Source organism: Amaranthus tricolor, chromosome 1 (assembly GCF_026212465.1).
Source record: "Amaranthus tricolor cultivar Red isolate AtriRed21 chromosome 1, ASM2621246v1, whole genome shotgun sequence".
Lineage (NCBI taxonomy): Eukaryota > Viridiplantae > Streptophyta > Magnoliopsida > Caryophyllales > Amaranthaceae > Amaranthus > Amaranthus tricolor.
The window spans coordinates 35949908-35962231 of record NC_080047.1 but is presented as its reverse complement, the minus strand read 5'-3'; the positions used below and the strand labels follow the sequence as shown (position 1 = coordinate 35962231).

Genomic DNA, 12324 nt, shown 5'->3' with positions numbered 1-12324 from the left:
TTGCATTAAATTGGCTTGACACAAGTATTAAGAAAATAAATGAATGATTGATTGATAGAAAAATATCATTATTGTTCCTAACTAATAACAAAAGTGTAAGAATAAATGAGATATAGCATATTAATAAAGTAGGAGTAAATGTATTAATTTGTAATTTATTTTATGATATATATAGTAATGTAGCAAGTATTATAAAACTGATAAAAAGAAAAGTGTAACAAGTATTATAAAACGGATGAAGCATACTTTTATTTTTTAGAGGTGTGTTAGGTTAATTTGGTTTGAAAAATTTAGTTGACTCGATGAATCAAATACTTACTATTAATAGATAAATAAAATAAATTTATTATTGTTGAGTTAGTTTACACTACTTTAAGTAGATGTAGCAAACCTTACTTGGTTTCTATCTAGATTATTTCCTTAGGAAATTAAACCGGTGTCTTCAACAAAAAATATGTCTTGAACACTATTGACTATACTATACGAATGTCCAAAGGGACCAACAAACCATTCTTCTGAAAGGCGCTTGGAGACTCTTAGGCTGACTGCGTTAAATATATTCTCTTGTTCGGAGTCTAAAACGGTGGTAATAAGAATAATTTGTGGTGTATGGTATGTATCATATTTTTTCAATTTATGTTGCTAAATCTTTGATCATACATAAAATTGTTCATTATTTTTCATTATTATCTAATACCACATTTTTAAATTATAATGCATTGAAATGAATTTTACAAAAAGAATGAGATTGTTAAGAAGAGAACAAATATTTCCATTAAACTTATCAAAAGATATTTCTGCAAAAATTATGCTAATTTTTCAATATTATTTTTATCCTTTAATAACGATAACCAACCAAATGTGTAATTAGAAATTAGAAGTACAATATAGTGTCCGTGCGTGGAAGATGACATGGTAGCGGTCAACTTCTTGAATTCTGTAGGAAAGCAAGTTTTTCGAATGAGAATTTATTGGTGGTGTCAGAAGTGTCATATAAGGTCAAACAATCAATTGCAATCATTTTAGAAATTTGCTTGTGATGAAGTATTTATAAACATGTTTTTTTAAATCTCTAAACCATTTACAACCGAATCTCTAAAGCATGATATGAGTAGAACTTTATATTGTGTATCTAATATCTAGTGATGGTCCCGGAGCGGGTTAACCGAAACCGAACCGCTTAATAACCATCCCGAAACTGTAAAACTGTCGGAAAAAACCACCAGAACCGGACCAAAGAACTGCGGGCCAGTTCACCCAGACCAACGGTTCCAAGGAACCGCCCCGGAACGGTTCACCCGGCCCAACGGTTCCTTAGAACTGAAACCGTGCGGTTGACCCGGCCCAGCGGTTCTTTGGAACCGGTCAAAAAAACTAGTCGTTGGAGATTTTTCTATAAATACTCCACACTTTCAATCATTTTGATTCACAATTCATCTCTTCTCCTACTCTTTCTACTTACTCTCTCTACTTAATTACGCAATTATTCTCTTAATTATATAATTAGTCTTTTAATTATTTCTTAATTACATAATTAAGTCTTTTAATTATTTACTTATTTCTTAACTATATTATTATTTCAATATTATCATATCTTCTTTTTTGAAAAAAACATTTAAAAAAGTTACTAACGTGGCAAAATCATTGGAGGTTCTAGCTCCAAAAGAAAGTCACTTCAACTCCGTCGGTATTAACAACACCTTCGGTTAGTAATTATGAACCAAATTATCCAGAAGGGTACGACCAAGAATTACACGATTATGCAGAAGAAGTGGAAAGAGAAATACAAATTGAAGAAGAAGAAGAAGAAGAAGAAGAAGAGGAACCAACGACCCCTATTGAAATACTTAGATCTCGACAATCATCAACGAGATTACTAGAAGTATAACAACAACAACAAAAACAAGCTCGTGGTAAACGAGTCAATTTCCAAAGTATCGGTTCGTTTATAATTTTATTCTTCAAATTGATTAAATTTTAAATTATTATTTATTTATATATTGTGGTATTTGAGTATGTCTTTATGTTTAAATTTAGATGAAGATGAACCAGTAAGACAACTTTTTCCGGCAATGCCACCTCCTAGTGGTAGAGTTGTTTCACATGTGTAGTCGTATTTTACAAAACAACCAACCAACAATCCGGATGTTTTTTTATGCACCTTTCAAATTTGTGAAAGTCAAGGGGTAAAACCCCTAGTTTCATACAATTCAGCAGAGGTAAATACTTTTTAAGTTCTTATACATGATTTTATATTTTGTAAATCAAGAATGTATAAGAAATTCATTTATTGTGTTTTGTGAATACATGTTAGGTGGTGGTACGAGATCTTAAAACAAACTTTTGGCAAAGAAGTATGGAATCACAAAAGAAACTCATGCAACAAGCGGCAGCGGGACCACAAGTGGAAGCCTACAGTGGACAATGGACATCCCCTGCGAAGGTATGCCTTTTAAATAAAATGATTGATGAATTTTTTAAATATGTAATTTGTGATGAGTTTCCATTTAACCATGGTGAAAGTAAGGCATGCGAATATTACACTAGAAAAACTTTGCAACCACAATATAGAGTAATCCCTAGGAACACTCTTAAATGACGCACAATAAAATTATATGAATCAAAGCGCTATGAATTAGTAGAAATGTTTAAATCTTTTAATGGTAGGGTTAGCATAACAACTGATATTTGGTATGTTCCCCCACATTTAGAACCTTATATGTGTGTAACAGCACATTGGATAGATCATAATTGGTTTATTCAAAAAAGAATAATTGCTTTTGAGTTAACGCCCAAAAGAAATATTGGTGATAACATAAAAAAAAGGGTAATAGAGATATGTAAAGAATGGAACTTGTTAGATAAGATATTTTGTTATTCTACCGATAATGCAACCGTCAACATTAAATACATCGAACTTTTGTATAACGAACCTGCTTTTAGTTTTATCCTTGATGGTAGATTATTACACGTATTGATGGTAGATTATTACACGTACATTGTTGTGCTCATATTGTTAACTTATCTTTCAAAGCAGGTATTAGAAAGCTAAGTGATTTAGTAGATCCCATTAGAGACATAGTGAAGTGGCTTAGATTAGGACAGGTAAAGAAAAGACATAAGTAATTATGTGACCATTATTAACTAAAAAAAGTATATTGGTCATTAAATACTCCTACACGTTGGGGCTCAACCCATGATTTATTAAAAAAGGCTTTTGCTTATCGTCCGGTTATGACACAATTGTATATTGAGTGTACGGATAGCTGTATAAGTGATGAAACATGGGAACTGGCTATAGGCATACAGACAATATTAGAATTGTATGTCCACGCAACTAAGATTTTTTTCATATGTTTAAGAACCAAACGTCCACTTAGTAATAAGTCAATGTATTTTTTATCATCTTCTTAAACATTCGCATGATGATACTAATGTATTTTTAAAGCCGATTCTTGCAGATATGATGGAGAAGTGGAAGATGTATTTTACTAATTTTCATTTTATTTATGGCATTGCGACAATTTTAGACCTATGTTTTAAGACGAAAAACCTTACTAAATTAATTGGATTTTACTACCAATCATTAGATCGCCCGCCAAGTGATGTACATAATTATGTTGAAAATTGTAAAAAGCTTTTAGCAGATCTTTATGATCACTATTCTAATGTATATAAGTCAAGTTGCGATACGCCTAAGTGTGCTAACGTCTCTGCACGTCCTACTTATTATATTCCCATAATAGCAAACATAATAAACGAAGATGATAGTTTTGTAATAACATCTTCTTCCTCATCCTCCGCTTCATATTTAGAATTAGATTATTATCTTAAACATCACTTTGAAATTGAACAAGATAGTTATAATATTTTAGAATGGTGGGAAGAAAAATCAATAAAATTCCCCATGTTATCGAGAATTGCAAAGGATATCTTTGCAATTCCTACTTCTATTATTGCGCCAGAGTCTGCTTTTAGTGCAGGTAGAAGAGTTCTAGATGAAAAATGATCTCGTCTTGCTCCACATATTATTCATATATTTGTTTACAAGAAAGATTTGGATCAAGCAGAGATCCGAACACAAGGACTCAAGAACGATGATGATCCATGGATGATGATGGATACATCTGCATCATCGTCGGGAGGAGAATCAACAGAAGCATCTAACCAACAAGATGATGATGACGAAGACGAATAAGATCATGAATATCGAACAACGATCAATCAACATTCAACAACTACGAATAAAAGGTATGACAAAGAACTACGTGGACTTTGATTCCTTCGGGATCCGTAGGCATCTTAGTATTCCTTCGCGATACTAGGCTCAAGTCCATTTTCTCCCTCGTTGTTTATTAATCATTTTCATCGTTTCATATTAATTTATTTTTTTCCTTCTTTTTAGTAAATATTTTAATAACAATGACAAGCAAAGAATTTCACTAATAATCAAGTAATCAACAAAGTTACGTTCGCATTATTATAGTATTTTTATATTATATTTAAAGGAAAAATAAGAATGGAACCGATGGTCGACCCACCCGACCTGGGAGTTGGAATTGTCGGAATCGCCTCATAAACTGCCAAGGAACCATTTGAAATCGTCCTGAACCGCAACCGAAACCGAAAACGTTCAAATCAGGTTCCAGATGGAACCAGAACCGAGTGGAACCGAAACGGAATCAGCCCAACCCGGACCGTGGCCATCACTACTAATATCACTATAAATAAGTGTTAAAGTAGCGATGACTATAAGACAACGATAATATACCCATTGCCCATGTTGATGGACTAGTGACGACAGTCCCATTGCCATCTTTTTTGTAAAATGTGGCGACAGATGAGGCGACTGCGAAAACTCGTCACCTGTGTGTTACAAAAAATAGCTACGGCTGGGCGACGGCTGGGTGTCATAACCAGCTCGTTGCCAACCCATTCAACGACTATTTTTTTGAAAACAGAAAATGGCAACGGCTTGAGGTCATAGCAGTGCGTCGCCAATTTTTTTTCAACTTCTTTTCAATTACCGACGACAGCTTTGTGTGTAACCACCTCGTCGCTATTTATTTCTTACTTTTTTGATATTTGAATTTGAATATGGCGATGGCTATGTAGTCGTCGCGTCGTCGTCGTCATATTTTGTTTAAATAAACGAGCAGTATCCTTTCATTGTTATATCTTGGAAACGAAAGCAAAGTGGGGTTGACAGAGGTTAGTAATTTCATTCTTTTAAAATTTAGTACATAAATATTTTTTCATTTTCATAAATTATTATATATTTTTTTTATTGTCATTTTTTTACTTTAATAATCAATTGAATAATTATATTATTATATTTTATAGGTGTTAAAAATGAATGTTAGTCAAGAAAAAAGTTAGATGCACAACAGATGAAAAAATAAAAAGTTTAGTTTAAGATTTGTAAGAGGGTTAGATGAGTTTTGGATTTTGCTCGTAGAAATAGCTTGACATTTGATATTAGATGTCCTTATAAAAAGTGCAGAAACTATTGTTATAAGGAAGCAAATGAAAAAACATCTAATGAGAAAGGGTTTTATTGAAAATTACTATGAGTGGAACTATCATCAAAACACTGAGGTAGGAACAAATTCTGATGTTATAGAAGTAGCAGCTGCTAGTATATATTTTCAAACACTTGCCATCACTTTTTTCCCCCACAATCTAATGTTTTACCGGTAGATCTCACAAATCAGTTTTTAAACTCATTTTCGGCACCATGTTTTCTTTATAAAACTTTCCTAGGTTACAAACAATTGCAAAGTTACGTTTCCAACCTTATACCTCATACAATAAAGGTCATAGCAACATTCCAACCACATGCCCTTTATGGATTCTTCTTATCATATGTATATACATATACATATATAGACTAGTGTCTTTACTTTACTTCTTTACACCTTATAATTTAATGTAGAAATAATTTATTTTGTGTCATTTTATTATTTATTATTTATTATTTATTAGTTTTTACTTTTTTTTATTTATTAGTTGTATTAGTTTTGTATTAGTCATATTAGCATATTATTAGTAAAATATTAAGCATATTGGTGAATTATTGATCATATTAGTATATTATTAGTCTTATTAACAAGTATTAGTCGTAATAGTGCATTATTCTTCGTATTAGTGCATTATTAGTATAGTACTAGTCATATTAATGTAGTGTTAATCGTATGAATATTTTATTACTTGCATCAACATTGTGTGAGTCGTATTAGCATAGGATTAGTCGTACAAGTGCTTTATTTATCGTATTAGCATAGTAGTAATATAGTATTAGTTGTATTAGTTTAGTATTAGTTGTTAGTATTAGTATATTATTAGTCATATTAGTATAGTATTAGTCATAATAGCATAGTATTAATCTTTAGAGTAATATTAGTCATATTTGTTTGGTATTGATCATATTAGTATATTATTAATCGTATTAGTATAGCATTGGTCGTACTAGTATATATTAGTCGTATTAGCGTAATATTAGTCATATTAGTGCGTTACTAGTCGTCTTAGTGTAATATTAGTCGTATTAGCATAGTGTCGTATTTGTAGAGTAGTAGTCATATTATTGTAGTATTAGTCATGTTAGTATATCATTAGTCATATTAGTTTATTATAAGTCGTAACAGAATGGTCGCAATGGCGACTAGTCGCTCCTAATCGTACTTTTGGTTGCAGATTTACGACTGGTTTAGTGTTGATGGCAGCACACGCGGTTTTTGTAGTATTATATTCATACAGTTATCTTAACTCCCACTTTTATTGAACTATATAAATTTACATGACTTGGGTACGACTTGGCGACCGTTCGCAAGTCATCGTCCATTTTTTTAAAATTTATTTATTTTTTTAAAAAAACTAACGACGGCCAACAGGAGCTACGACCCGGGCCCATAACTAGGCCATCGACATTGTCTTCTTCATAAAAATTTTATTATTTAATTTTTTTTATTTTTAAATATTTTAAAAAATAGCGACAAACTAGGGTCGTAGCCAGACCGGTGACATATTTATTGTTGTCGCCAGACCGCCGTAATTTTTTGTGCGATCGCCAATCTGTAGCTAATCCATTGCCGGGTTCAAATGATGCATATAAAAAGAGTCTTTCTCTCCATTCGCAATTTTATTTATGATTTCTTATCTCTCATTTTGGATTTCTTAATACTAATCCTTCTATTGGAATTTTCAAAACTTTTCCTCATTTTGAATTTTTTTAAAAAAAATAATTTATTGATAATAATAATAATGCAAAAATAGAAGAAAAAATCTATTTAAATTTGTATTAACCATATCAATTAATTTAAATATAACAAATTTTATTAATAAAAATAATCAAAATAAATAAATATAAAAAATTATAAAATATAATTAGTGTTTAACAATAAATTAATAACCATATTCATAATAATTAATATTTATATTTATTATAGAAATAAATAATAATAATAATAATAATAATACTTTTGAAATTGGTAAAAAAGAGATTCTGAATGGATTGCGCAGTCAATCTTTTTGACTGAACCTCCTCTTGTTCTCTCTCCGATAGCATGGAGCCTATCGAGAAGCTCATCGCTCATGCTTCCAACCCGTGCTTTCAACCCAAACCAAATGGCCCATGGAATCGCTAATTCTATTTATTATTTTTTATATCTTCTGGAAGGTGGCGACGGAAAAGGCAAGTCGTCAGGGCTGTCACCCCTGTTGGAGACGTGTTGGCGTCGGATTTTTATCAGCATCCAATTATTTAGAGACACGATAAAAGGTCATCGCTCAAGCAATTTTGCATCTGAAGGGCGACGCCATATGCCGTAGCTAATTCTCTTTCGAGGAATTCTTGTGAGAGATCTTCTGACGGTGAGATAACCTTAAACAAGAAGTCTATAACCTAAAAGTTTCTATTATTAGGTTATTTAACCCAAGTATGAAATACGTCTTACGGTGAGACCGTTTCATAAAAAAATTTGTAACCTCCGTGTTTTTGTAGTATAGTTGTACTTGTACCAAATATATCCTAAAAATTAAAAATATAATAAAATTTAGAAAAAATTACCTAGAATAATCCAACTTTTTCATTATTTTCCTAGAATAATCCCACGTATTAATTAACCATGAATAATCCCAACTTTATGGAGTATTTGCCTAGAGTAAACTTAGGTAACCCGTTGACCTGCTATAACAAGTTTTATTTAAAAAAATTAATTAAAATACAATGTTGAAATTTTTTTTAAAAATGTTAAAAAAAATTCTGATTTTTTTGTCATTTAAAGTTTTTTAGGTAAATTTTCAAAACTTTTCTCTAATTTTACATTAATTTTCAATTTAATTTTTTGGTGAATTACCTACTATAGCAGGTCAATAGGTTATCTAAGTCTACTTTAGGCAAATACCCCCTAAAATTGAAATTATTCATGATTAATCAATAAATGAATTTATTATAAGAAAATCACGAAAAAATAGAATTATTTTAGATAATTTTTTCTAATTTTTTTTAATGTAAGATATTCTACAATTTAAACTCATCCCATAGGAAAGATTTAAGTGCAAGCTATTAGCTATGAATTGGAAATGATTGGGAAGCCACAATGAAGCAAGAACACTATAAAGTAGCAAAGGCATGTAACAAAATGAATGGGCAGGTGAGCATCTGTTGCCAGTTCAATAAAATACACACACGTTGGTTGACACATCTTTAAAAGAGATTCTCTTTCCTCAAATGCCACACATTATTCTTTTGATTTTAATCAATTCTCATAATTTTGCCAATACGCCGCAAAACAATCTTAATTCTTGCTTGATTTACAAATTTACAACCATAAAATTTCCCAATTATTGTGCTCACAATTACAAGGCCGCAAAAAATCCACATCTATGTGACTATGTTGACCTATCACTATGAGCAACGGCATAGTTGATAGTACTCCACCCTTTTTTATGACTGACTTTATTATATTTTTCTTTTTAGTTTATTTTTACTATTTTATTAAAAATTTTATGAGAATGTCTTTATTAGTTGTTTTTTATTATCATCTAAATTTTTTTTTTAAATTATTTATAATTTTACCTAATTTATCAATCCCAATCAATTGCATGACAAATTAATCACCAAAACTTGCATGTATAATGTATACAGAACATTACAGTATTCTTTTCTTTTTCGATAATTTATTTATGAGTTTTTACAAAATCAAAAAATTGAAAAATACACAATGAAATGAATCTATTAAAATATTTCATATAGTTTGATAAGAATTCATGGCCAAATTCTAATTCTAAAATCTAAGAATAATTTATAAATTATAGTTATAAAATTTAAGTCATTCAAAAATTATAGTCGTTATGTTTGATGTTTATATAAAGCGGAAAATGCAACTGTAACCATGTCATCGAATTTTGGTCACCAACATTATAAATAACCGTTGAGCTATTCTTGTGAGACGCCGTTTGAATGAGACGATCTCAAAATAAGGAGTCTATCTATATAATAATAATTATACACAAATTCTAGTGAGAGACCATCTCTAATTGAACTGATCCATTATATATTTTTTAAAATATTATAAATAAGCATTAAGAATAATGTAAGTATACATTTAAGATATTAATAAGAATTTGTGATAACCTTTGACTCTTATTACTTACCTTTCAACCTAAATTACCCAAACTACCCTCCAATCTCCCCTATTTTGCCACCACTTCAGCAACCCTAAAAGCTTCAAATGAAAAGCCCTCAGACTGCTAATATGCTGACTAAAAAGCTGCTCATAAGTACTACTAAAAAATCTCTTCATAGAAGTAGAATGAGACTTATAATCAGCACAAAATTGCTCCAAGTTACAATTATTATCACTAATTAGAATTTAGTCCTCTTGTTTCTTAGTGAAAAACTTGAGCTCTTTGTCAAAACAGGTAAAATAAGGGAGAATGAAGGGGAATTTGGATAACTTGAGTTAAAGGATGATGGTAAAAGATAATTAATTAATAAGAGTTAAAAATTATTTATAATGCCAGTGATCAAAACCCGAGAACATAGTTATAAAGATTGCAATTTTCAATTTATAACAACTCGTAAATATTAGACTTTTACGCATATAAATTTATAAATAATCCACTTTAAAACTATAAATTATAGTAAATAATTCAAAATCTAAATATATCAAATGAGTAGAGGAAATAAAAAGGAGGGAGTAAATATTAAATTGTTAGCTTAAATTAATCACACTTAATATAATTAACAAGATTCACCACTCAAAACGTTGAGAGAATTTACAATGAACTCTCTTTTAAATCTCCACAATAAAAACTTTAATAAAGGGAGAAACTTTTTCCTTCTTTGTAGCCCTTTCTTGATTCTTCAAGGTACACTTTTAAGCCACTTCTATTAACCTAAATAAACTAATAATAACACTTCTTAATCACCTAATTATTATTATTAAACCCAAAAAACATTATTATGCATAGACAGAGCCATAAGAAAGAGCCATTAAAAGCACAGCAGCTTGTTCTTCTTCTCCTAACTTTCTCCTGTGTTGCTTATCCACCGTCGATCTTTGCATCATCACTTCCCTTCCAAGGGCTATTAGCCGTTGATGAAGTGGGCTTCCATGACTTAATCTGCTTGATGATGTTGATGATGATGATGATGATGATGTACTATTTTGATTGATTTTCTTTGATTTTTTCTCGTCTTGTTTTAATCCCAAAATTGCCCTTCTTTTCTTCCTACTTCTGATCCCACATGCATTGCACAGTGACTGTTAATAAAACATCAGATGATCAGAAATTAAAAAAACCCCATTTAATCCAACGGCTATTAATAGGAGAGAGAAAATCAAAAGGAAAAAAAGCAAACCTTTGGGCCAGCAGGACCGCCTCTCCAAAGAGGGGTTTTAGAAGTACCACAATCAGCACATCGTTTAATCTCATTTCCTTGGCTTTCTGTTGATGAAACTCCATCTGGGTCTGATGATTTCTGCATTATTTGATCAAAATCAAACCATTAGATCACTTCTATAAAGCAAACAATCACATTTTTTAAAGGTTAAAAACAGAAAATGATCAACTTACTTTGTCATTTAGATCCACCATGATTACTGTTATTTTATCAAAGATCTGAAACAAACCCAGAAAAATTAAACCCCAAATGAATAATGGGTAGAAGCTAGATTGATCAAACGATGAGATAAATCCCTAAAAGTGATAAACCCTAATCAACTGATCAAGTTCCCCTGTTTCAAAAACAGAGTAGATGAACAAATAAAATGATCAAATGATCAAAAAAGGATGAAATGTTTTCAAAAATAAATGATCAAAAATGAAATCAGAAAAGAGAGCGGGAAAGAAAAGGATGATCTGAAGAAAGGAAGAGATAGATAGATAGATAGATAGAGAGAGAGAGAGAGATAAGATATGTGAAATACAGAAATTTTAGGGTTAAGATTATAAAATAGGTTAAAGAAAGATTAAACCGACATGCAAATATATAAGGACAGAGAAATTTTAGACAGAGAGTTATCTGCAGCCGAATGGAGGAGAAGGGATAAATAAAAAAGAGTGGGGTGTGTTGGCTGCTGCAATTGGCAATTGCTGCAACTGTTTGGCTAATTTGTGATCACTTGAAAAAACCCTAGTTTTTTCTCTCTTTTTGAAAGGGTATCTTGGGGGTATTTGTAGTGACTTATTTGCCCCTTGAATATATTTATTGAAAATAATTTGTGTGTCATTAGTTCTCCCGCCAAACATTTTTGTTTCCACAATTTTTGACTTCGTTTCGGTTTTGTTTTTGCCTCCTTGTGGTTCTAATTTCAAAAATTTTGGTTGTCAATTTTTTGTTTTACAATAGCCATTATGTACGGAAGCAATGTTGGACTTAGATTCGATTATGCACACTCGGAGTGTCCGACCTTCATAAGTTCATCTGAATAAAAGAATTAAATTGTCAAATATTTAGTGAGATTTGACTTTGATCTAACTCGAGCCAAAGTTAGAGACAGATGGAATATATAATCGAATTCGGAGTCTCACTTTTTTTTAATTTGAATCTATTTATTTTACTCGAATCGAGTCGGACTACTGTCAAATTCGAACTTAGTTGTAATTCCTAACAATAGGGTTAATACGTTATATCTTATTAGTGTCTCGGAGCCAATTCACACTCAATCCTAAATTTAGGGTTTGAGTCAAACTTTTTGAGATCCAATAGTGACGGAATTGGGTTTGTGATCTTTAGCCCCAAACCCACTCTCTATCAGTTTAGCACCAAAACTTGTCATACTCCATCGAGACTAGACCCATGATCATCCTTTGTTA

At 31.1% G+C, this 12324-nt stretch overlaps 1 protein-coding gene across 1 annotated transcript; it reads right to left on the bottom strand.

Moving 5' to 3' along the window:
* Positions 1–10180: 10180 nt before the first annotated feature.
* LOC130820133 (GATA transcription factor 15-like) lies at positions 10181–11665 on the bottom strand. Its single transcript, XM_057685391.1, has 3 exons — positions 11083–11665; positions 10868–10987; positions 10181–10769 (listed from the first exon to the last, which is right to left on the bottom strand). The coding sequence occupies exons 1-3, from the start codon at positions 11101–11103 to the stop codon at positions 10467–10469; spliced, it is 444 nt and encodes a 147-aa protein (XP_057541374.1). The 5' UTR covers positions 11104–11665; the 3' UTR covers positions 10181–10466.
* Between the last annotated feature and the right edge of the window lie 659 nt (positions 11666–12324).

Excerpts from the sequence above, each read along its gene's own strand:
- LOC130820133 (XM_057685391.1), bottom strand. The coding sequence starts at position 11,103 with ATGGTGGATCTAAATGACAAA. Across the intron at positions 10,988-11,082 it reads TGGTGGATCTAAATGACAAA|AAATCATCAGACCCAGATGG; the intron begins GTAAGTTGATCA and ends CAAATAATGCAG. Across the intron at positions 10,770-10,867 it reads GCGGTCCTGCTGGCCCAAAG|TCACTGTGCAATGCATGTGG; the intron begins GTTTGCTTTTTT and ends TTTTATTAACAG.